The following is a 25,578-nucleotide window of genomic DNA, read 5'->3' as shown; positions in this document are numbered from 1 at the left end:
TAGTTCATCCCCGTTTCTAGATCATAAAAGACTGAAGTATACCTTTGTTTAAACTTACACACTGGAAATAGTACCACAGCAATTCAGAAAGCATTTTGCTTTTATTTGGCTTTTGGGCCGTTCATTCTTGGATATGAATCAGTATTGTGATAGTTCCTGTCACTTAACTGCATGAGGGCATGTGATGTACAGACAAAGATTTGCGTTGGTGAAAGATGGTGTATGAAGGTGGCACTTTTTCCAAAGCTAAGTAGAGAAATGATACACAGGAGTGCGGGAGGCAGCAAGGTCGCTGGCTCTTACTTGCTTGACATCTTTCTGCCTTTCTATTTCACAGCTCTAAAAGTGACAAGGGCTAAATCCAAGAAAGAATAAGAAACAGATGTGCATTGTTAAGCACCCGCATCTTCCAGTTCAGTTGCTTTTCTTTGGGTTTGGTGTGGTTTTTAAAAACAAGTAAAAGTTATGTTAAAATCAGGCAAGCATTTGGTAGGAACTTCTGTGTTTACATATGACGAGTCACTCTTACTGCTTTGACAAAACAGCTGCTGCTGTTTTTCTCCTGGTGAAGCTTCCTGTACCTTGACTTTTGGTTTTACAGCCATTTGTCCAGGTAGAAGAGAACAGGAGGATGGTGCTGCTCTGCATTTTGGTGGAGTGCAGTTTTGTTTTTCTTTCTCTGTCTCTCTGAGATTTTCTGAGCAGTGTCCATCCTTATCCACTCTTCACACCCTGCTGTGTGTTTGGCAAGTGGAATTGCTCCTTTTGTAAGCGGCAAAGGCTTCTCCCACCAAAACTAAACCTTATTTCAGTAATGTAACACCTGCATCTTTTAAAAATCCCTGCCAAGCAAACTGAATATAAAATGAGGGGTGTATATGTTCTGTTTCCAAAGCAAATGCTTCTCTCTGGCAGAGGGAGAAAACACATTGTACAGAGTGGCCTTAATTTTCAGTGCATGATTTTTTCATTTATTCTCAATTGGCCAATGTGACCTTAATCAACTTAGGGAAGTTACTCATCTCTTAAATGCTTACTCACCTCCGAAACATGAGAGTCCTTCACCCACACTAGCACATGGGGATTTCACCCCACACACAAACAGTGAAATGAAAATTCATCCTGCAGTGTAACTGAATTGTTCAGCGGACAGCCTCCGTTCCTCCAAAAGTAGCTTGTTCGCAACCAGCAGTGTTGGTGTGTGTTCACCAACAAAAAAGTAGGTTGGTTTAGGGGCAGGGTCAAAACCTTTTTTTCCGACTAGTAAAATAACTTGGGATTTTTGTCATAAATCTTATGAAAAACAGTATGTAAATGTTGTCAACAGTCGTGTGGCTTTACTAAGAATAAATGAACTATAGGTTTTCAGTCAAAGTATTGTCATCGGTGGTGTTAAAACATTGATGTCCAGAATCCATTAGTCTCTCTTGCTGGATAATGTCTACCTCAACAAGTAGTCCCTTAAAATTATTTCATATGATGAGGTGGTCTTTGATTCAAGTGTCTGTCTGGTACCTAAGGAATTGTTCTTCTTATATTACAGTAAAATATGAGAGAATCAAATTCCTTGTAATTGCTTTGAAAAACTCAGTGGAAGTTTATGCTTGGGCTCCAAAGCCTTATCACAAATTCATGGCTTTTAAGGTAAGTGAAATCGCACTCTGGTTCAGATGGAGCACCGTCTCTCATCTACTCTTTGCTTTGGCTTTTTGTTGCTTTGTGTAAGTTATTTCTAGTTAAAGATAAAAGGAGTATTCTTTTAAAGAAAACGTAGCTCAATTGACATGCCCGGGAGGTGGCAGGCATAAAACTGTCACAGTCATGATTCTGTTAGAGGTGAACGACTTGTTTCAGCACTGTGCCAAAACGTACATTTGAGTTCACAAAATTGATGCCAATTTCCCTCAAAGAAGGAGGAAATTGAACATGAATGGTACTCAGGCTGAGTTTTGCTTAGTGCACTTCTAGAATCTGGTGGGTTTTAAAACCCAAGGGAATTATTCCGCTTTCCCTGCAACACAGTAGACGATGGCTACTTACCTCCTTAAATTTAACATACTGTTTAACAAAAATAGCTAACTTTTGAGTTTTGAAAGTTCATAAGATCATATATGTAGATCTGTAAGCCAGCAGCTTTATTGTGTTACACAGTGTATTTTTCTTTTTCCAGTCCTTTACCTCACTTCATCACAAACCACTGTCAGTTGACCTGACCGTTGAAAATGGACAAAGATTGAAAGTCATATATGGCTCACTAGTAGGCTTTCATGCTATTGATGTGGACTCTGGATCTGTGTATGACCTGTACCTTCCAACACACGTAAGATACTCCAAAACATTACATAAATGCCTGTGTTCTTTGAGCTGCGTATTGATGATGATCAGGTTAAGAGTTGTGCTGTATTTCAAAAGACAGGGAGGGTAAGAGAATAAATGTCATGTGCAAGCTAATAGAAAACCACTTTTCACATACTTTTATAACACTGAAGTTCTGTTAAAAGGCTTTTATCACATCTAGAGTATCAGTTTTAATGGTTTAATGTCAGAAAGCCTGTTGTATGGACAGTGCTATTTTTAATTGATTTATCATGGAAATTTAGGATGTAAGCAATCAAAGACACAATAATATCTACATAAATTTAGGTGACTTTTACAATCTGATAGTGTGCTTTCCTGTCATGCCAACAAGCTGATGAAATTATCACTGAATCCAAACTGAGTTGAAATTTGGCCTGCATTCCAAAGATTGGTGCAACGTATTTTAACCTTGATCCACTGCAAGCATGTTTACCCTTGCACCCGGTACGGGTGGGTAGAGGAACCAGGTATAAATGTGCACCCATGAATAATCCCAATTTCTTTACCATGGAGCAAAGTTGTTTTCTTTTTTCACATGATTACGGATGCAGGCTCTGTGCACAAAATGTGATTTGTTCTTTAGTGATGACTTTGCAGAAACCCAGCTTCCAGACTAAATTTGCTGATCTTGCTGTTCACTTGCCCATGAAATCAGTCCTTAAATTCAGAATAATTTCTGAAAAAAATATTCCACAGGATTTTCTCATGAGTTTGTCAATAAGTTGGCATGAAGATGTTGATTGCAGGTTGATGTGTATATCTTGCATTGTGTGTCTGTTTACTGAAGTGATGGCGATCACTAAATTCCTGCTTGTATTTGGATAATAGATTAATTCCCCTGCAGAAACGACTGACTGGCATGGGGCTGCCCAGTATGAAGCCTGTGCTGTGACTTTAATCTTTTTCTGTTTGTTTGCCTGCTTATTTTCTAGCTATTCTAGATAGTTCTTTTCAAAGTGTGAGTCCAAAAAGCTAGAGAAACCTGGGGGCTTAGGTCTAGAAAGAGAGAAGGTTCCCATGGCTCCAGTCTGACGGTAGGCTCCTGGCAAGGGAATTTACGTGCACACTTGAAAACCTCCCTGAAGTCAACAGAGCTCCACAGGGGCAGAGGGTTGGTGCATCCTGGTGCCATGGTCCGTGCATCCCAAGGCAATGTGCCCGAAGTCATGCTCAGGAGGTCTGAAGAAATCTCACCCCAGATCCATTGTTGCAGCCTGTGCCTTGAATCCTTTCTATTTTTTTAACTGCTTTTTCTCTATTCTCAACCCCACGTTTTCAAACCAAATGAGAGCCCACGCCTCCCATGTAAGGCACTTGATCATTCTGCTGCCCTGACAGGTGGCAGCCTTCAGATCGTGTCAGACCCTGTGTTTCTGATGGACACGGTGTTTGAGGATGGTTGTTTATTTATAAATTCATACAAATTTTGTGTAAGTCTGTTTATAAATTTATAAAATTCTCTTGATTAACAGGTGACTTGCTAGTTTGCAAGGACAAAGCATTGAATCACCTGCTCAAAGCCTGTGCTGTTTGTTTCTGTGGGGGTTTTGAAAGGACTTAATATTTGTTCTGTAGGACAGTTTATTTAATCTGATAATTAGTCACTTTGTTAGCTGTGCAACTATGACAAATTCGTATCGGTTTATAAATCTAAGCGTGGTGCCTGCATACATGCTTGGAAGCTGGTTGCTAAGCAAGGTGAATAATGACTTGTCAAAAAGATCATTAGCATAATTGCCCAAGATAAAGGGAAAAAAAAAAAGTGAACCTTCTGAGAAGCTTTAGTTTTTCAACAGGCTGCAAATATAATTATAACCTGATCAGAGAGATTTCCCAGGTGACTGTCCTGAAGATGTGGGGCACATTTAAGGCTGACTCCATTTGTGGGTGCTCTTCAACCAAAAGTTGGGATGTGCTAAAAATATTTTTTTCCCTTTAGAGTCTTAGACCTGAAATAAATCTGCTGCTACAGTGGCTCTGTCATTTTTGGTATTTTATTACTTTAAAGAGCATCTGCTAGAATTGGATAATTCTCTCAAGGAGCTTTGTGGTGGCAACAGACCAGACTTTAACAGGCTGACTTGAGATACTCTTCCTGGTAGCCTCTTTTCCTGGTTCCCCACCTCTTTCTTCATCTCTTACCTGCTCCGATCGCTCATGCAAGTACCAAGGCAACGCATTAAAATTGCTCTGCGACTCTGGATCCCCGTTCTAGTGTTACGGATAGTTGTTGCGGAGGCACGGAGTCAAGTGGTTGGCCTGAGTGTATTCAGTTTGGCAAGTACAGCTTCAGTGCTTCTTTTCCTGTTCATTGTGCCCTCACAGTGTGTGTTAATGTATGTGCTTGAAGAGAAGATCTGTGTGTTGCTGGCTTGTGAGAATGATATAAAACTCCAGTCATACGCTTCCTATAAAACTAAGAATTGTAGTGGTTTCATTTACTATCTAACATCCTGTTTGAGTAGTGCTTTAAACAAGGAAATGCTTTGTTAATGTTTTTTAAGGCTCCCCTCTTTTTCTTTCAAAAATGCTTCGTAAAATCCCACCTTCATGGTTGTATGCTTGGAACTGTCTGGGTTTTTTCATCTGGGACATGTTGGCTTCTGGAGAGATTCTAGTGCATTGAACAGCTGTTAAAATAATCTGTGTGAGTGAAATGCACTGTTCTTGTGGCATGCAGAAAACATATGCTGAACAGCATTTAAATGGGGAACTGTTCTTAGTGAAGTATATGGGAAGGGAAGGACAGAGAGTGGCTTGTATTTGAAAGGTCCAGGTAACTTTTCAACTCACTGTAAATATTGTGACATTTACAGTTTTAGCTTGTGAGTGGGGATAAGGAATTATCATGGAAAGTGAAAGCACCAGTTTCCTGCAATGTGGAAGCTTTTGTCCTTCCTCCATCTTCTGAAATAATTGTGAATTCAAATTTACTTCACCTTTTTTCTATTTATATAACCAAAATGTCTTCTAAATGAGTAAAGTAAATATTATTGTGTCTCAGTGGCTCCATGGCTTCTTGAACCAGTTCATACTGGTACATATAAAGTGAAATACTGAAGGTTGATCTGTTTGCAAGCCTACTGTCATGTTCAAAGGGGGAGGTGGGGAGAAAGCCTGTTTCAGGGGCTAGCTAGCAAACTGTACAGCCTTTCTGAACACAGGCATTTCTTTCACTTTCCATGAGCCATGAGCTAGCTCTTCATATTGCTCTGCCGAGGTAGTCAGATTGATGTAGTCACTAAAATTGTAGTCCATTTTCTGATACAAATCATAGTAAAATATGATTCCAGATCCAGGGGACTATTCGCCCACATGCCATTATCATCCTCCCAAATACGAGCGGAATGGAGCTTTTACTCACCTATGAAGATGAAGGCATTTACATTGATATATACGGGCATTTCACAAAGGAGACCGTTTTACAGTGGGGAGAAATGCCAGCATCAGTAGGTATGTATAAAAATAGCACTTTATTAAACATAAGATTCTGCTGCATGAAGCCTGACTTCTTTGTGAGGTCTGTATCCATATGAAAGTGTGTGTGTGGCACATAAAGCAGCTTCTAAGCAAACTAAATATGTAAACAGATCTATATACATTTGTGTAAAGATAGCCAATGATTGCAATAGTCTTCATATCTGGATCAGTCTGTATTCCTGTCACCCTGCTTATTGCCTCATACCTTAACTATATAGCCAAACTTTACTGAGGATGCAGCTTACCACCAGTTTTCACAGAGATAATTATGTTCATTACAGAGGGGGAAAAGATGCTCTCAAGTCATACTTTGATTGTTCATTGCCCGTAGCATTTTATATAAAAATTCACAACTGTAGAGATGTCAGTTAGTGAAAAGGTCTATAACTGCTGCCAAATTGCCCCTTAATTTTATCACTTTAACACAACTGCCAGCCCAGGTATTTCTAATAGATTCTCAATCTCTCCATGCTTGCAGTTGGCTTTGTAGGAGGAGATTCTGACTGTATTGCAGCCAAGACAGCTGTTTGTTTCACCTCCCCCAGAGGGCTTCAAGTTAACAGTGTGGGGAAAACAAAGAACAACAAAAGCAGAGTTTTGTTTTTATTATTTGTTGGTTTTAATTTCTTTTCTGGCTTGCTTCTGTTCTTCTGCATCTTAAAACAAACATCCCGACAAACAAAGAAAGCCCAAGACACTTAGGTTGTACAAAAGCATATTATTAGCCTGGCAGAAACTGAAAAATAGAGGACGTTCACCTTTCTCCTCTGGCTTCTGGCTGCTTAAAAGAAAAGTCCATTAAAATCAGGAGAGTAACACCCCTGAGTAAATGCCAGGTTTGACATTTGTAGAGGGTTTTCAACAGTACTGAGGGCAAGAAGCCCACCTCTAGAACACAAATCGCAACAACTTTTCTGCACTGTTTCAATAAAATTCAGCAACAAAACTGCTACTATGCCAAAAAACAGGTATAAGGTTAAAGCTAATTATGCAGTGTTCACTGAATCATCCCATCTCCAATTTTCAGTCCATATTCAGAGCTATAGGGCATAATTAAATCAATTCTCCATTTTTCATAGGAGTATCTAGTGGTCTTTGATATGTTGAAATGTTACATCCCCTCTGAATTAATGTTAGAAACACCATGAGAAACAATCAGTAATCAAAAGGCAATTAGCCAGGGTAGGAAGAGTTCTGATAAATGGAAGCTGCCCTGACAAATGCTATTTGAAGGAGATGGAAGCTTTCAAGAAGCATGTCGTTATGGGACATGCTTCCTTGCTACTAAAAGTAGCAAGCTTACTATATGCTATTATTCTCACTATATGCTATGTCCCAAAGAGTCACTGTTAGGAGTTAGTGTGGGCTTTCTTACACCCTGCTTTAGAAAGGATGTTGTTATTGCAAGAAGGGTTGCATAGATCTGACTGTGGAAATTTTCTGGTTTTGTCAGTGGGCACTGATTGATCTCAAAGCTTTTTCACTTAATCTAGAGAAGAGTTTGCAGGAATGGCTCAGAAGTGACCAGAGAGAGTTTAAGTCCTTCCTAATATTGCTGAAAGTATTGAATCATTAAACCCACAAAGATAATAGGTTTGTAAAGCATTCTTGTAGTGTGGAAATCACACTACCTTAACTTCAGTACAAATTTCCTTGCACATAACCAGCTGGCATTGAAGTGAATAAAGCTTCACCACTTTGGACCAGCTGATCTTTTGTGCCAGTTAATTAATTTAAAACATCCTTCAATATAAATCTAGTGCAAGGCATGATATTCCAAATTTCCCAAGGTTGATTGCATCTTAATAGAAAGAATGACATTTGGACATTTGTCTTTTTACATGCTCATGCAGCTATTTCTCCTGTTCTTCAGCACACCACTATGATAATCATTTGCATGGAAAACTGTCAGTATGAATCATAGCAGTTGCCTAAGCTTTTTGTTACAGTATTTTAAGGCAGTTAAAAAGGAAGAGGATGGAGAAGATGCTTCTGAGGGTGGCACCCCTGTCTGGTGAATTTTACCATATAAGAGTTAGGAGTCTTGTCTATGTGAACAGTTTAGATTTTCTCTGTACTGGGCACCACCAGATGGGAAGGTAGTGCCCATCAAAGGAGAGAACACGTATAATGAAATGCCTGCTGAGGAAGCAGAAGGTCAGTTAGATGGCATGTTTTGGATGGTAGTGTTACAGCTGGCTACACAGAACTTTGCACTACTTCTCCCAGTGCTCAGAAAGCAAGATTGTAGGTTTTATCTGGTGTCTCTCTTCACCCATCTGTCTCCCTCATTCCTTATACTTCTGTAGATTTCACAGCTGGAGCAAGGCAGTCTCCAAATAGCCCCTCCCAGTTGTCATTTGAACATTTTCCAGTACGTTAGTTTGAGAACCCTTGCGTTCCTGCTGCAGCACTTCTGGTATCTCAGAAATTGATTTCGTTGGAACAGAAATTATCAGTCTTTGTGGTACAAGATCAGTTTGACTTCTGATTGGAATTATACTTCCATTAAAAACAAATTAACCCAACCTGTAACTCAACACACAATTCAAACTTTAAACAAAGATCTCTGTTAACTCTTTTATTATTGCTTCCCACTACCTCCTATTAATTTTCTTGATCCTTTGAAATTCTTGGCTCCAGACAAAAGCATTAACTATTCTGAGAGAAGACTGAATAATTGTGTTACTTAGGGGGAACTTGAAAGTTTCGTAAGAGATCTGGTTTTCCTGGAATTTCCAGGCCCATTTCAGACCTTCTAAAGTCTGTGTGACCTTACCTCAAAATTTTCCCTCTGTGTCGAGATAGAAAGATCTTGTGTTGACCCCAGGGTGCGCTGAAGTCGTCCTTTGCTTGTTTCTTGATTTCTTTAAACAATTATTTTGATAAAAACTTCTGTAGTTGGTGAGAATAATAAAAATAGTTTGTATTATAATCGATGGGTTTAAGGCAGGGAATCTAAATATAGCTCACTCTCACAGTTTTTAAGTTGGGACCTCTGTAACTGATCTGTTAATAAGAAATTGGAGAGAGGAAACTAAGATCCTGTGGGAAATTACAATTGTCAGAGTACTCTAATCTGAAAGATATTTCACATATGTAGGGCTAAATACAAATATTGCTGTAGCAGTTTCTTTCTATAAAACAAGATTAAAAAAGAAGTATTAAGTAAATAAGATTTGAGAGCACGTTTGGCCTTTTCTGTGAATAATGAATTATTTACACTGTGTAGTCTTAGAGGGTTGGCACAAAAGTGGATATTCCAAGAGCGGGGAAACAGTAAGGATCAAAGACGTTATTTCCTTTGTCATGTATGCATTAGAAGCAAAAAGGATGTTATGTAGAAAAACAGGCAGCATTACCAAAAGGTGGTTGAATTACTGCCTCAGTGCTCTATCGCCAGCTCTTGAAGCAGATTCGTTTCTGGGTTGGGTTATTGGTTCTACTGGAATAATTGCAAAGGAGTGAGCAAAACCTGGGATCAGAGAAGCTTTGAACAGAGATGCACAGAAACATACATGCTTAGGGAAAAAAAAAACAACAAACAAGGTTGAGACATAAATTTACTCCTACTTGCTTGGGGTAGTTAGAGAGCTGTCTGTACCTGCCCTTTGTCCAGTGCAATTTAACCAAAACATACAGCAGGGGAACATCTGGCTTCCCTGGCCAATTTCTTAATTTGTCCATTTGTGACTTTATTCAGATTTAGGTTTTTTCCTTCTTGACTTTGACTCTCTAGCCTCTCTCATTTAGTAAAAGTTCTCCACAGCTGTGACTGGAAGAAAAAAACCCAGCCACCTCCATCCAGATAACATAAGTAATAACAGAGAACAACAGAATTGCACAAGGGAAGTTACCGACTCTTTCCTCGGTTTTCCTAATCCAAATTGCTTAACTTTGGAGACAGTAAGTTTTAAAGCATGGGCAGCAGTCACAGGTATACACAAGTAGTTAATCAATCCCTAGTAAGTGATCAGCAGCATCACTGGAGACCTCAAGGCTGGGTTTCGGTGGGAACAAGCTTTGCTGTATCCCAGGACATGGCTGGTATCTCCGTGAGATATTTCCATTTCTAGTCCTCAACATTTATGTCTCCCTTCCATAAAGCAGGGAACCAATAAAAGTCATGATTTCATAGAACATCTGGTTTTGACTGAAGAGCTAAAGGAGGGGTTCTGTACAAGTGTGTGCTCTTAAGATGTATGTTTTACTGTCAGCAAAGTCACCACTGGATACTCTCCTTTGGATGTTCATGCCCACTTGCATACCTGCCCAAAGCAATTTTCTCAAACATGTACACAAAAGCATAATCTAGTAGCTTTTTTTGCATTGAATTTCACCTGTGTGCATTCTGACTCTCCAAAAAAGAATTCAGTAAAGCAGCATGCACTCTTACCCTGTGAAATGGAGTGTGGTATCAAAGAGCAACTTGGACATGTGTAAGTGCGTCAGGATCTTTCAATTCATGTTGTTTTTTCATTCTGAACTTCTTGGTTTATCTGCAGTCAATTGCCTGGGGGATTTTTGGAGTCTCCATCATAGAATCATAGAATAGTTATGGTCGGAAAGGACCTCAAGATCATCCAGTTCCAACCCCCATCATGGGCAGGGACACCCCGCACCACACCATGTCACTCAAGACTCCACTAAAGGTCTTTAAGGTCAGGTTAGAGAAAGAACTGCGAGAAGTGATCCTGATATGGCACAGATGGCAGAGAAGGTGTATTACGATCCTTTCCTGCCCTATTTCTGTAAAACTAATCAGGAAATCCCCAATTTTATGATATTTTGCTAAAAGCTGGCCTGATTCTGCTCTCATGCAGAGATCAGTCAATAGGGAATAACTACTTAGGGCAGTGAGCTGAATTTAGCATGAGATCAGAAGAGGGACTTTTGAAGGGAAACAGTTAAAAAAAGAAAAGAAAGGTAAAGAAGGGAAGTGATACTGTAGTAGTACCCATGTTCTGTGGTACCAAGTGCACTTCCCTTATTCAGGCTGCTGTTGCAAGACCAAGATCATTAGGTCATGTCAGTGACACTTCACAGAAGTTAATGGATCCAATATGGCTCAGTAATTTTTTTCACCTTTCCTATCTTCCTCAACCATTTCCCCTTGAAGCAGTAACTTCCTTGTATGTAGGCTCTACTCAACGTTAATACACTGCATAAACAGGAAATGCCAAGTCTCACTCCAAGTTGGGAGTGTTACTAATGCTTTCACAATGTTAAGAAACCAATTTTGAGCTCACTTTGCCATACTGACTTTATGGCATATGTTCTTTGATGTTCAAGGAGTAATGCTGGTGTAACAAGAACTACAGCTCATGCACGAGTGTAGGTCTTTTAAGATATGGAGTAATCCGGGTGAAGCAGGGGAGCTTCAAGTAACTCTGAGTAACACTGTTCCACTATATTAAGCAGTATTGGCAAATCCGTCTGAGTCAGTATATGCCTTCCCTGCTGAGCTACTGTCCAAAGGACCAGAGTAGCTGTCTAAAGTCTAGGGTTGCTGGAAACCAGTACAATCTTTTATTGCATGTAATATAAACACCCTTATATGTTGCCAGCTGGAAGCACAGGATGTTTTTAACTAAAGCTTGTTGAGGTGGAAAATGGACTCAAAATACATACTTAAATTGCTCATAGAATAGGAACTTTTGTTCCAGAATAAGATAACTTTATTCTGAGTATCTAATCTGCTTTCATTTCATGTGAAACACTTGTAAGTGCTCCCACATGGGAAAATTACCAACTCAGTACTGACCTCTGAATTCACAGCCTGTTGTCCTCCAAATTAATTTCCATGTATAGATATATTCTCATAACTGACAACCCTACAAATGGTGTAATGGGGCCTTTTATTGGCAAGTTATTCCACGGATGTAATTTGAGAAAGAACCTTTTGATTCTGCTACAGGAATGAGTTTTTATGTTACTTGTATTTCACCTGAAATTTGCCACTGTCATTTGACAAGTTCTCAGTATATTGGCTGGCCAGCAGAACATCAGTGGCCAAACTTGGTGTATCCATTTTATTATGTTCCTGTTGTAATACGGCTGGGAGAACTGGAGTTATGGATCCAGGCTTTCTATCCTGGGTGACCTAGAGGTTGCAACAGAGCCTAATTAAGCTGTTTCCGAGAGCTGCAAGGATGCTATCAAGTTGAAATCTGCCAAAGGCATGAAAACAGCTGATACAGACATAGCACATCGACGAGTGCAGATTTCACATAGTGGAAAAAATAAGGAGACTTATAAGTGCATTAGGTTTTTGTTGCTGGACCTATATGATCTTGAAAGTCCAGTGCAAAGCTACAAAGATGATTAAGGGAATGGAACATCTCTCTTATGAGGAGAGGCTGAGGGAGCTGGGACTCTTTAGCTTGGAGGAGACTGAGGGGTGACCTCATCAATGTCTACAAATATGTAAAGGGTGAGTGTCAGGATGATGGAGCTAGGTTTTTTTCAGTGATGTCCAGTGATAGGACAAGGGGCAGTGGGTGTAAACTGGAGCATAGGAGGTTCCATGTGAACATCAGGAAAAATTTCTTTACTGTGAGAGTGACAGATCACTGGAACAGGTTGCCCAGGGGGGTTGTGGAGTCTCCTACGCTGGAGATATTCAAGGCCCGCCTGGACAAGTTCCTGTGTGATGTACTCTAGGTTACCCTGCTCTTGCAGGAGGGTTGGACTAGATGATCTTTTGAGGTCCCTTCCAACCCTTAGGATTCTGTGATTCCGTGATCTAGATACTCCACAGTGTAGCCATAGAATGCTTTCATGCTGTTTATATATACGCACCTGCCTCACTGTCCCAGCCCCCAGAACCATAGTGTGCCTGCCTCTGGTGTGTTCAAAAGCAAAGTTTGAAAAGGTTAATGTGGTGTCAGTTATAACACAAACCAGCAAGTGTCTGAGAACTGTATCATTTTAATCATAGAATCGTTAGGGTTGGAAAGGACCTTAAGATCATCTAGTTCCAACCCCCCTGCCATGGGCAGGGACACCTTATGCTAAATCGTATCACCCAAGGCCTTGTCCAACCTGGCCTTGAACACTGCCAGGGATGGAGCATTCACAACCTCCCTGGGCAACCCATTCCAGTGCCTCACCACCCTAACAGGAAAGAATTTCCTTCTTATATCCAACCTAAAACCTAAACTTCCCTTGTTTAAATTTTAACCCATTACCCCTTGTCCTGTCACTACAGTTCCTAATGAAGAGTCCCTCCCCAGCATCCCTATAGGCCCCCTTCAGATACTGAAAGGCTGCTATGAGGTCTTCACGCAGCCTTGCCTTCTCCAGGCTGAAAAGTCCCAACTTTCTCAGCCTGTCTTCATACAGGAGGTGCTCCAGTCCCCTGATCATCCTCGTGGCCCTTCTCTGGACTTGCTCCAACAGCTCCATGTCCTTTCTATGTTGAGGACACCAGAACTGCACACAATACTCCAGGGGAGGTCTCATGAGAGCAGAGTAGAGGGGCAAGATCACCTCCTTCAACCTGCTGGTCACACTCCTTTTAATGCAGCCCAGGATATGGTTGGCTTTCTGGGCTGCAAGCGCACACTGAAGCTGGTTCATGTTCAGTTTCTCATCAACCAACACCCCCAGCTCCTTCTCTGCAGGACTGCTCTGAATCTCTTCTCTGCCCAACCTGCAGCTGTGCCTGGGATTGCTCCCACCCAGGTGTAGGACCTTGCACTTGTCATGGTTGAACTTCATGAGGTTGGCATCAGCCCACCTCACAAGTGTGTCAAGGTCCCTCTGGATGGCATTCCTTCCCTCCAGAGTATCAACTAAACCACAGAGTTTGGTGTCATCATCAAACTTGCTGAGGGCGCACTCAGTCCCACTGTCCATGTAGCAACAAAGATGTTGAACAAGAGTGGTCCCAACACCGATCCCTGAGGGACACCACTCGTTACTGGTCTCCAGCCGGACATTGAGCCATTGACCACAACTCTTTGTGTGCAGCCATCCAGCCAGTTCTTTATCCACTGAGTGGTCCACCTATGAAATTGATGTCTCTCCAATTTAGAGACAAGGATGTCGTGTGGGACAGTGTCGAATACTTTGCACAAGTCCAGGTAGATGACATCAACTGCTCTACCCCTGTCCATCAGTTCCATAGCCCCCATCATAGAAGGCCACCAAATTGGTCAGGCAGGATTTCCCCTCAGTGAAGCCATGCTGGCTGTCACCAAGCACCTTGTTGTTTTTCATGTGCCTTAGCATGCCTTCCAGGAGAATCTGCTCCAAGATTTTGCCAGGCACAGAGGTGAGACTGACTGGTCTGTAATTCCCTGGCTCATCCATTTTCCCCTTCTTGAAAATGGGGGTTATATTTCCCTTTTTCCAGTCGTTGGGAACTTCACCTGACTGCCATGATTTCTCAAATATGATGGCCAGCGGCTTCGCAACTTCATTTGCCAGCTCCTTCAGGACCCGCGGATGGATTTCATCAGGACCCATGGACTTGTGCACGTTCAGGTTCTTAAGATGGTCTTGAACCAGATCCTCTCCTACAGTGGGCCCAAGGTCTTCATTCTCACAGTCCCTGCATCTGCATTCCAAGACTTGGGTGGTGTGGTCAGAGCATTTGCAGTGAAGACCGAGGCAAAGAAGTCATTCAGAACCTCAGCTTTCTCCAAATCCTGTGTAGCCAGTTCTCCCGAGAGCTTCCAGAGAGGGCCTACGTTCTCTCTAGTCTGTTTTTTATTTGCTATGTACCTGTAGAATCCCTTCCTGTTATCTTTAATACCTCTAGCTAAGTTTAATTCTGACTGAGCCTTAGCTTTCCTAACCTGGTCCCTAGCTTCTCGGACTCTTCCCATGCCACCTGTCCTTGCTTCCACTTATTATAAGCCTCTTTTTTCAACTGAATTTTCCTCAGGAGCTCCTTATCCAACCAAGGAGGTCTCCTGGCCCTCCTGATGCACTTCCTTCTGGTTGGGATGCAACAACCCCTGCTTGCAGCAGGTGACCCTTGAACATCAACCAATAGTCTTGGGCTCCTCTGCCCTCTAGGGCTGTATCCCATGGAACCTTCCGAAGCAGGTTCCTGAAGAGGCCAGAGTCTGCTCCCTTGAAGTCCAGGGCAGTGAGCTTGCTGCACGCTCTTCTCACTGTCCTGAGGATCTCAAATTCGAGCATCTCATGATCACTGCATCCAAGGCTGCCCTGGAGAGTCACATTTCCAACGAGCATGAGGTCAAGCATGGCACCTCTCCTTGTCGGCTCCTCTGTTACTTGCAGAAGGAAGTTGTCCTCTACACAATCGAGGAACCTCCTGGATTGCTTGTGCCGGGCCGTACCGTCCTTCCAACAGATGTCAGGGTGGTTGAAGTCACCCATGAGAACAAGGGCCTGAGAGCGTGAGGCTTTTCCTATCTATGGAGTGCTTCATCCGCAGGTTCTCCTTGATCAGGCGGTCTGTAACAGATCCCCACAGTAATGTCTCCCATAGCTATATTCCCTTTAACCCTGACCCACAAACTCTCTGTGGACTGCACACCTGTCCCCAGATAGAGTTCCTTACTCTTTTTCACTTTGTGTGGTCTGGGCCTACCTTCATAGATACTAACTGCAGTGTGGTTGCTGCCCTACTGCTCATCATGTTGCTGTGTTCAGGAATGTTCATGACAGTCTTCTTTACAGCCTAGAGCAGCACTGTCCTGTTACACAGACTAGGAACTGAAGCATAAAGAAAAGAGATGTTTATAAAATATTCCCTCCCCTTCTCGTCTCCCACTCTACCCTGTTGCTCACTGTTCTGCTTTTCAAACAGGATGGTTTCTTCCTCTTTCCACATAACTGAGATACTGGAAAAAAACTGTTGCTATAAGCTCTAGTGGCATTAATAACTGAAATGAAAGTATACTAAACAGATTTAGGGGCAATTTATAGACTTTGAGGGACATAAAATATAATATTGTAGCCAAATCATACATTACCAAGAAGGTACAATTCTCATACACTTGTTATGACAGGAATTACAAAGCAAGGGTTCCAATTTAATACTAAATCAACAACGTCTAGAAGAAGGATACACAATCACTCAGGCATATTGACTTCATTTTCTGCTGTTGTTCTAAAGTAGGCTTCTAAGCATTGTTGCTTCCTCTATCAGTGTGTACTCAAAGTTTAATTTTTAGACAAAAACCTAAATGGAAGGTTTTGAGGAACAGACATTGCTCACACTAATAATGTGGGGCAGGCAAGCACTGTCCATTGAAGCTAAAAACCAGTTAAATGCACACACTCCCTCTACATCATTTCAGTGTGCCAGAATTCTCAGACTAGTAAGTGACAGTTCACAGCTGAGCAAGAACCATTTCTGAGCATTGACTATCAATAGGGCATAACTAATGTGTTTTTACCCTAGAAGCCCAGCACTAATTCGAGGGCTTTCATTGAAACTGTGGCCAGTTTGGAATCTGTGGTGTTAACTCCTTCATTGCTATTTCAATTTTTCATCTAATTTCCAGATTTAAAAGTTACATAGTAAGCTTCCATGGTGCTGGAGTATCTTGGTTTTCAAGATGTTGCTCGTAACTAGTGATGGGAAGACAGTAGCTAGGGACACCAAATTAATCGTGCCATAGTCTCAGATTCAGAAGAATTTAGGTTTCAGACTAAACTGAACTCCACAGGAAATACAAACCAAACTTCCTAATGAGAGGTTATAGAAAATTCTGAGTCAAGACTTTTCTTGAACATGTACTGGAAACGATGAGAGATAAAAATGGGCACAAGTTGCACCAAAACAATGCAAATTATGTGTTAGGCAAAATTTTTTAACCTTGAAAGTAGTGATGGATTGCAGCAGCTATGAAACATGCCAGAACATGTCTGGGCAAGGTCCTGAGTAACCTTGTCTTATTTGGCCCTGCTTTCTGGGTGGGTCTTAAACAAGATGCTCTTCAGAGGTTTCTGCCCAACTTTCCTGATCATAAACTATACAATAGTAGCATACTTAAGAGTTATGTCTAGAGTCCAAAATAAGTCTGAGATCACAAACTGAAATTTACTTACTGTTCCCAAGACTTTTTGTGTAAACTTAAGTAACTCAGAGCATACTGTGATTGAAGAGAAATGCTTCAGATCCATGTTAGCATAAATGAGGCAAGAATCAGTGTGTCAGTTGTTAAACAGTATCAGTACTTTTTACTCTTTTTGTTGTTTGTTTTAGCTTACCTTCAATCTAACCAGGTCATGGGCTGGGGAGAGAAGGCGATTGAACTACGCTCTGTGGAAACCGGAAATCTGGAAGGAGTATTTATGCACAAGAAAGCACAGAAGCTGAAGTTTTTATGTGAAAGAAATGACAAGGTACAGAGATAACTACAGCGTGGTGCTTTAGCAAAAAAGGAGTAATAGTCAACTATGACGCTAAGGCCATTTAATTTTTTTTACTTTCTTATTACATTGGTTATTTCCTACCTTGGTGCAACTTCTCCATTCAAAGCAAATGTAATCACTGACACCCCCCACCCCCAAATCCCTCCCAACAAAAAGAAATCACTCTCTATGGATAATTCTACATTTTCACACCATCTAGCTCTGTTATAACTCCTGTTCCACCCAGCCTTAACTGGTATCAGAGGTGGTAACAGCTACAGACATGACCAACTGGCCAGACTCCAGCACATCAGGGGCAGTGGGGAAGGCCCTGAGCCAGCCCTGATAATGCCCAACTACAGGACTGCCTCTCCTGGGCAACTGATATTACAGGTAATACAGAGCAGCCATCATGTTAAAAAAGCCCCAGTGCTCTAATATTTGAGACACTGCAGGCACTGGAGTATGAATTATCAAGGAGGATTTCTTGTATATAGCAGTTCTTGGTATATGTTCTGTGAAACCTGCTTGATCCCACTGGTGAATTTAGAAAACTGGAGCCCCCAAACTGTTTAATTATTTGTTAATGTTCTCATGTGTCTTTCCAAATAGGAAAAAGAAATATACCAAAATATATATCCCAATTGTACCAGAAGCACAGTTTCAGTTTAAAAAGTTTCTCATGGGATTAAAATTGAACTGTGATATATATATATATATATCCTTTAATTTGGGGCTGTGGCATTCTCTCACATTTCCTGTATGAGAATATTTGCACCCATAAATGTAAGCTGGCAGTAACATATCTCCTTTTATTTTTTTCCTCTCTCAAGGTGTTCTTTGCATCTGTGCAGTCAGGAGGCAGCAGTCAAATATATTTTATGACTCTTGGTCAAAATGTGCTATTCAACTGGTGAATCACATCAAAATGAAGGATGCTTTGAAACTTCTTGTAGGTAGCAGTGTAAAATGCTTGGAGGTAACATACATTAATTTGCACTTTTTACCTACAGAAATTTTGTCATTATTAACTTATCAAAATATATATTCTATTTGGAAAGAATTCCATTTTCACGTCAAAGTACTGCAAACACGTTTAGTCTGTCTTCTAAAATATGTTGCCAACCAAGACTGTATTTGCAGTGTTAGGAGAAATCTTTAATGAAGAATGTAGTCAATATAAGTACTCTGAAAAGTACATGGTTTCATTTTCACAGGTGATGTAACGAAGTTAGCTTGAACAGAAGTCTTTTTCTTTTTTGGACAGCAACATCTATAGTCAATATAAAAACACGATTTGGGTGGCAGATTGGAATCTATACTGAATTGGGTTTTGCCTTGTTTCACATTTTAAGTGAGGTCTTACTCTTTCACTAAAACTCCCTTGTCTGGGTCTTACAATCGGCGAAAGAGCTTCTGGTCCTGATAAGGCCTAATGCAGACTGGGACACTTGAGGGGATCGTATCCTGTGCTAGTTGTCTAATGCACTGTAGAGTTGCCAAAGTAGATACTTCTAGACATGTGCCCCCATCTAGTAGATTTTACAAATGCAGGGGACAGACTTCGTGTTTCTCTCAGGACTGGATACCTGAGCCCGTAGACACAGTTACTGTAGAATGTATTTGTAAAAATAGTTTAAATAGTAGTTTGTCAAAATCAGGTATGCATAAAGTATTACCGACCTGAACCTGTAACTTTTATTCAGACACGGGACCCATACTCGTGTGAATTGATTTAAAGGCACTACCCATGTATATAAGGGCACAGGATCAGGCACCTTCTTTTCTTGCTCTTTCAGCATCAAGTCTTCATATTTTTGTCTGTAAATATAATCTTTCCTATGGATGTTAAGGTTAACAAATGTATTCTTAATATAGTTAAGAAAATATCCAAAGAGTTAATCTATTATAAATAGAAAATATAAATAATTTCAGGTGCTTTTTTTGCTAATTACATCTAAATAAAGCTGCATCCATAGTGTTATTGGTGCCAGTGATTCTGCATAAACTCTGTTCTCAGGGGCTTGTAAGTTGGCCATAAAACTATACAGATATAATATATATATATATTATATGTAATCATATATACTATGATTAAATTGTAGGGTTTAATGCAATCCTTATTTAGCTGATTTTGAAAATGTAAAACATTAATGTAATACAAAAGAGCTCATTCCAGACTTGATACAGTATGGATGATGCTGTAGGCAAAAGTGAAATCACTAGCTGCAGTGTTTGAAAATAAATATTTTTTACTTGAAATATGTGATACTGAAAGGTGTAGGGAAAGTCTGTTGGAATATCTGGTTCTCTACCCCAAGGAGGATGATTCAAAATTGACTAAGAAGGGGAGAAATAAAGTTGCTAGAACTGGTAGCTGTTCTGTATAGTATGTCAGGTTTAGTTAGTGTTAGCAGTCATGCTGTGACTGACAGGTGCTCAGATTGCAACCATCAGCTCCAAAACTGGCATCCTTGTATATGTCAGTGGAGAATCAAACTAGGTCCTAATCACCCTTCCAACCCTTCCCTATGCTGGCACCTCAACTGCTGCAGGCACATCAGAGATTACAATGCTGTTGCTGTCTGTGTTCTTTGGCTATGTGGAGGACTGCACTTTCCAAAGTTATTAACCTAGCACTTTTCACAAGCAATAGCTTATCTCAAAATGTATAGTGGTTTTTATGAAGTATTTTCCTTTTAAATATTTTCACTTACAGAAAAATAATCCTGAGGCCATACTAAAAAATATGTGCAGTAGTTAAAGTGGCTCTTAATGTATGCAAGTAATCAGCTTGTGTGCAAACTTAAAATCTGAATGGTATGCTGTGCTTGGGCAGAGCTGTATGAAAACAGGAGTTCTCTGTCTATTTGTAGTAATGTTCCTACCCATTGTCAGTGCTAGGACTGGGGCAAATGAGCAAAACATGGCTTGGCTCCCTGGACTATTGAGTGTTGGGTTTGTATTGTTCAACTTTCACAAAAAAAAAACAAAACAAAAACACAAAACTAAAAAAACCCAAACCTGTAACAGAAACAGAGATGAAAGTTACAATTTACAAGCAAAAAATAATTTGCAGACAATTAGAAATACAACTTACTTGCTTTTGACTTGAAATAAAATGTCTAAGAGACTCTGAAGAAAGAACAGCTTTCATTTTGTACCCTGGAGGTGTGCAAAACTGCTCATGCTCGGTGATCCAGGCTGCCCTATAACATTTCTTTTAAAGTGTGAGATTTTATCTCATGCTAGGCACTAGTTAAAAAAGACTTCAGAAGATAATAATGGGAATTTAGAACAACCCATGTCAACAGATTAAAGCAGCAAATGTGATCAAACTTGTTTAATGTTAGTGTGACAGAGAGTTGACACACTGAGATGATGTTCAGGTCCGTACCAGAAGGGAAAGAAAAAGCAAGTTCAAGAGAAGGAATGTTCACTATTACATTGAGATTTTAATATTTCATTCTGTTTCCTCCTATTGGCTCTCTTTGCTTTCCAGCTATGATTCAAGGCAGTGGGTTGGATTTTCATGTGTCACTTTGTATGTAAAACTGTTGGAATTATTGGGGTTACATCCATGTATAAATATGGAAAGAATGAGGCCTTTAGAGGTGAATGCTTTTAGAGGATGAAGTGGTATTGCAAATAGCAATAGCAACTGGATGCAACAAAACAACTGTGGCATTTTTTTCTTTATCAAGAGAAAATTGGAATGGTTGAAGATAAGCCCAGACATGTCGAAAAAAAGTAACAGAAGAGACTGTAAGTGATTAGAGAGGAGGGAAAAGCTGAAGAAAATAAATAGGAGTGGCCAAAGCAGAGGGAGTGGATGTTGGGGACACTGTATTGCTGTAGGAGGAATAAAAAATGTTAAGAGATGTTAAGAAGAAGAAAGTTACCAAAGAAATGGAAAGATGTCTAAAGTGACCGAGTGGTCTGAACACTGAATGAGAGAGTGCTCTGAATAACTGTTCAGCTCAAAGCAAAAGTTCAAAGATGTAAGTCAAAAAAAAGAATAAAAAAATAAAAAAAAAAACAACCCAGTGAACCAAGTTTTTCCTGACATAAATTTAACTATGCAAAATGTATCAGATTTGTAGTTTCATTTTGTGAGGTTTCTCTAGCTGTACCCTTTCACTAACTTTTAAAACCAAGGAGTGAACTGCTCAGCAATATTTTTGTAGTGATGTTATTTTGATGTGAACAATTGCCACAGGGGCAGAAGGGCAGGGATCCATGTCAGTAATCCTTTGGTACATGCAGTATCCTAATCTCAGGTGGTGCTCCTAATGTTGTATTTGCTAACCAAGACTGTGCTAATACTGCAGCAAGATAATATTGGATGCGCCTGCTTTTATTTTAGGAATGGTGAACTCTATTCTGCAGCCTGACACATGGCTTTAAAAACTGGGAACAATGTAAGCCATGTACTGCACATTATGTATTGTTCCCTAATGTTGAAATTGTACAACTGAAACAATAATTAAAAAATACTGAAAATTAAAACTACTGTTGTGCTTGTAGACTTCTGTTATATTTGCGTAAGCTATTCTAGCAATCATAGAAAGTTACTGTTTTCCAAATCCAGTCAGTATCCCTACGGAAACATCTGCATCTGCCTGTAGAGACAAAATGAAGTATTTCCTTGCAGTGGATAAAGGTGTTGAGGTGCCATTGTGAGAGTTCAGCAGAGTATTAGCACTAGGCTGAGTGCTACTAAGGCCAACAGCTGCAGTGTGCTGCTGTGCATGCTGCTACTGAGCTTCACAAGTGCATTTCTGTGTCTCCACCCTTCTCTTTACACAAATGCCTAGTGGGATGAGGGCAGTGGGCCTGGGAAATGACAGCTTGCAATCACTGACACTGAGAACTGGTTTTTGTGCATGTGTATCAGCCTGAATGCCAGGTTATCCCAGTTCACTTTTTCTCAGGTATGCTCATGCAGTCTTTGCCACTGCATTTAAAACTTCCTGCTACACATAATGTGAGGTGTAATAGCACATTATAGCTGTTAGAAATTACACTTAAGAGTGAGAATTAGGAAATTTGGCAGTTATGTCAGTGTTGGGAGTTAGAACAAGTTAGGGCATGAGGCAAAATTTCTTTTATTGTTTTTAAATAAAGAGAATCTTTCATCAATGTTGTATTTCTCTTAAGCTAGCAGAGCGTGCTTTTTCCCGCATTTGATGTACAGAATGGGATCTGTATTATAAGTTTAAAGACGTCATGGTTGCTTGACTGGGCAGACAGATAGCTTAGTTTTGCCACTCACTATTGTTCTTGCCACCAAAAGTTTTTTTTGAGCTACAGTAATAACAGTATACCTGGATTATTCTCCCACACCAGCAAGTTTCACTCCCAAGCACAAGAGGAAATATGCAGGGCTTGAGTTCCAGTACAATCCTCCTGTTGGACAGGAGATTTTCTCTCCTTTTCATTTGCTTACCTCCTCTAATATCAGGAATAGAAGTAGAGAAGAGCAAGAATTCTGATTCCTGCTTCAGCTGTGGTTCAGTTCTGCACAGATGACTCTGCTATAAAAATAAAAAAAATAAAAAATACAGTGATTTGCATATGCAACATGAGTGGATTGAGAGATGTCATTAATGTTGTGAAAAAAACTTACAGAAAAAGTATTGCTTTCTAGAACCAGCATGCTAAATCTTGTACCCATCCCCCTATATGTGAAAAGAACTGCAGGTGAGATTTACTCATTTTTTTCCCTCCCTTAACTTTGGCCAAGATGGCTCTGTATTTCCCAGGAAAAATGCTGGGGACAGTACCTGTCCATGTTTGGGTTTGCAAAAAGTCAGGAACAAACTTCTCCCATTCCAAAAACAAACAAATAAAACCCAAACAAAGCAAACAAAACCCTCCTAAAACAAACAAGTTTCAGGAACCTGAACATAACTGTTCACATAGGCCCAATATAACCCCTTATGAAAGGAATGTCAGTCATTCATTTTTAGCATTGCATTGGCTAGTAACGACAACCTTCTCACTTACTGGCACTGACTGATATGCAGGTAAGCAGCACACCTGTTTCATCAGTGGTGTGCCAGCAATCAATAACAGTCATCTCATCCTGCCCTTAGATACAGGAATATTCTGTGGCAAATATTGACTAGACAAAAGGCAAGCTGGGCCCAACTACAGCACTTATTTGTGTAACTACCAAGTAAAATTTAACTTACAACAAAATAAAGTTAGTCTTTCTCTGATCATCCTTGCTCATGATCCTCTCCTGCTCCCCATCCCAAGCTGTTCAGTTAAAATAGTATTAAAACAGAAGGTTGCAATTTGCTAAAACTGAACCTACATGGAGACACATGAGAATACATCCATATACTGATTCAGCTGGTACAGCTTCTAGCATACCAGCAAATAATGGAGAAGGTGCATACCAGACTCCAGGACAACTTTGACATCAGCAGGTAAGACAAAGCCTCAATTTAGCCTTTCTTAAGGTAGCAGCCAGGATCACACTAATATAATACATCCTTTACTCAGTCCCCTCCTCCACACATTCTTCATTCCAGCCCTATATACTTCTAAGTTTACTTCTTTCTTTTACATTCTCTAAGGTGTAAAATCAGCCTATTAGTGCCAAAAGGCAACAGTGAAATGGGCACTGAATTTTACTCAACATCAGAAAGCAATCTTCTCTTCAGAATCTGTAAGGAGGCCAAACAAAGCCAGGAAGAGAAGGCATGAATTAGCAGGGACTAATAAGGAACATCTGAATTCCCTTCTCCCTGGCAGAAACTGCCCCACCTAAAGAACCCTTCAAAGCTACTCTGACTTGACAGTAGAATTGCTCTGATGAAGTTGTATTATCCATGTTGCACCAAAAGATAAAATAGTGTCCTGGGTTCAGTGAGTGGCTGCGTGGTTCTGAGTTACCAGCTGGGCTTAAACCATGACAAACGGTTTATATCTCACCATCGCAAAACACACTTTTGCATATAAAACAATGCCAGTTCAAAGTGAAAGCATTTGGAGTTTTATCTCATAATAGGAAAAGCTATCTGATTACAACTATTTGCCAATCAGTAGAGCCAGGCAGTAAGATACACATACACACACAATTCAAGTATAATCAAACTGTAAATAGCTTTGATTATCTATTGCTATTGCAGCTCAAACAAAATGGCATTTTAATTTTAGCTTTATGTCTGAAAGTAGTTTGTTTCATGGTACAAAATTGCTCTAGAATGAAATTGCTTCTCCAAAGACCTACGTAAAAGTGAACTGTGGTTTACAGTAAGCTTTATAATCCTGCACAATAGTTAATTTTTAAATCTATAGCATCACCCTTTATTCTCTTGTGCCTTTCATTTCCCCAAGATACCTTCAATGTAAAGTTTAACAGAATGTAGTAACATTCCCCTGTTCAGCATAGCCCATTCCTCACTGACATTGCTAGAGAGGCTAACTGCTATTTTTCTTAAGGTGTTGTACATAAAACCTGAGATACTTGGCTACTAATTATGTCTGAGAATTTGAGATATTATCGATTCACCCAAGATCGATACTGGTACAGTTCAGCATGTTTAGTTGTAGGTATACAAAAAAATCATGTTGTCTTCAATGAGTTTCTTACATCCCTGATGGAACAGGCTCAACACAACACACTGAGCCCTCAGGTTTTGTGATTCTAATACAGCCATCTGCTGATGGCTCCTCACCACACATTACTGATTCTCCAAGTGTTTCTGAATTTGCAGTTTCTAATACAAGCACATCTGACCCCCTGGTCAGGTATGACAGGGAAACCACAACCAGAGAAACTTACAGACATCACCAGTCAGTAAAACATGTCTTGTCTTGCATCAGCAAAACATTCATGCCATTCCAGTTTTGAAATGGGTGTGCTAGCTAGACCTCTGCTGGTGAGAAAGAAGGGAACAGAAGCAAGTTCCTAAGAGAGGGAACTACCCCATATCTGAAACTGCAACTCATACACATTTAAGCAAAATTACAAAGTATTAATTAATTCTATCAGTCCATTATCACACCACAAAAGCTACAGCTCCATGGTTTTCATGACTGAAACCACAGTGACTTACAATGAAAAGCTCTTGACAACAGATATACATGTAACAATTACCTCTGCTATAAATAAAATACCTTTCTTCTGCAAGTCCTGTCACAAGCACAAAAGTGGAGAGAAGCTGACAATATTCCACAGGTTTCCTCACTACACCTACGGATTCATTTAACAGCTGGAAAAAAGTCTACACCACATCTGCACATAAGGCTGGTATGTGATGTGAAATCACATCCTGTGCAACCTCAATAAAAAGGTGTTTGGGTCATGTTTGGGTTTTTAAATCGTAAATGCCATTTTATCAGGACACACAACAGACCATGTGTTTACAGGGAAGAACAGACTCC

General features: G+C 40.2%; 1 protein-coding gene and 1 long non-coding RNA gene across 3 annotated transcripts in view; one reads left to right on the top strand and one right to left on the bottom strand.

The window, feature by feature from the left end:
- The window catches only part of NRK (Nik related kinase), a 107,038-nt gene extending 88,676 nt beyond the window's left edge, over positions 1-18,362 (top strand). For both annotated transcript variants that reach the window (XM_057425168.1, XM_057425167.1), the window contains exons 27-31: positions 1,544-1,644; positions 2,171-2,320; positions 5,652-5,811; positions 17,030-17,169; positions 18,012-18,362. In XM_057425168.1, coding sequence (XP_057281151.1) covers positions 1,544-1,644; positions 2,171-2,320; positions 5,652-5,811; positions 17,030-17,169; positions 18,012-18,095 — 635 coding nt within the window. In that variant the 3' untranslated portion in view covers positions 18,096-18,362. The remainder of the gene's footprint in view (positions 1-1,543; positions 1,645-2,170; positions 2,321-5,651; positions 5,812-17,029; positions 17,170-18,011) is intronic.
- Positions 4,335-20,978, bottom strand: LOC130607784 (uncharacterized). The gene is made up of 4 exons (XR_008974354.1): positions 20,279-20,978; positions 17,035-17,103; positions 15,407-15,531; positions 4,335-4,766 (listed from the first exon to the last, which is right to left on the bottom strand). It is a non-coding gene; the product is annotated as an uncharacterized LOC130607784 (long non-coding RNA).
- Positions 20,979-25,578: the final 4,600 nt, after the last annotated feature.

Source organism: Pezoporus wallicus, unplaced genomic scaffold, assembly GCF_028554395.1.
Source record: "Pezoporus wallicus isolate ANWC-B61680 ecotype Strahan unplaced genomic scaffold, APGP_CSIRO_Pwel_v1 scaffold_6445, whole genome shotgun sequence".
Lineage (NCBI taxonomy): Eukaryota > Metazoa > Chordata > Aves > Psittaciformes > Psittacidae > Pezoporus > Pezoporus wallicus.
Note: the sequence above shows the minus strand (reverse complement) of the source record. Positions and strands in the feature narration are given on the sequence as shown.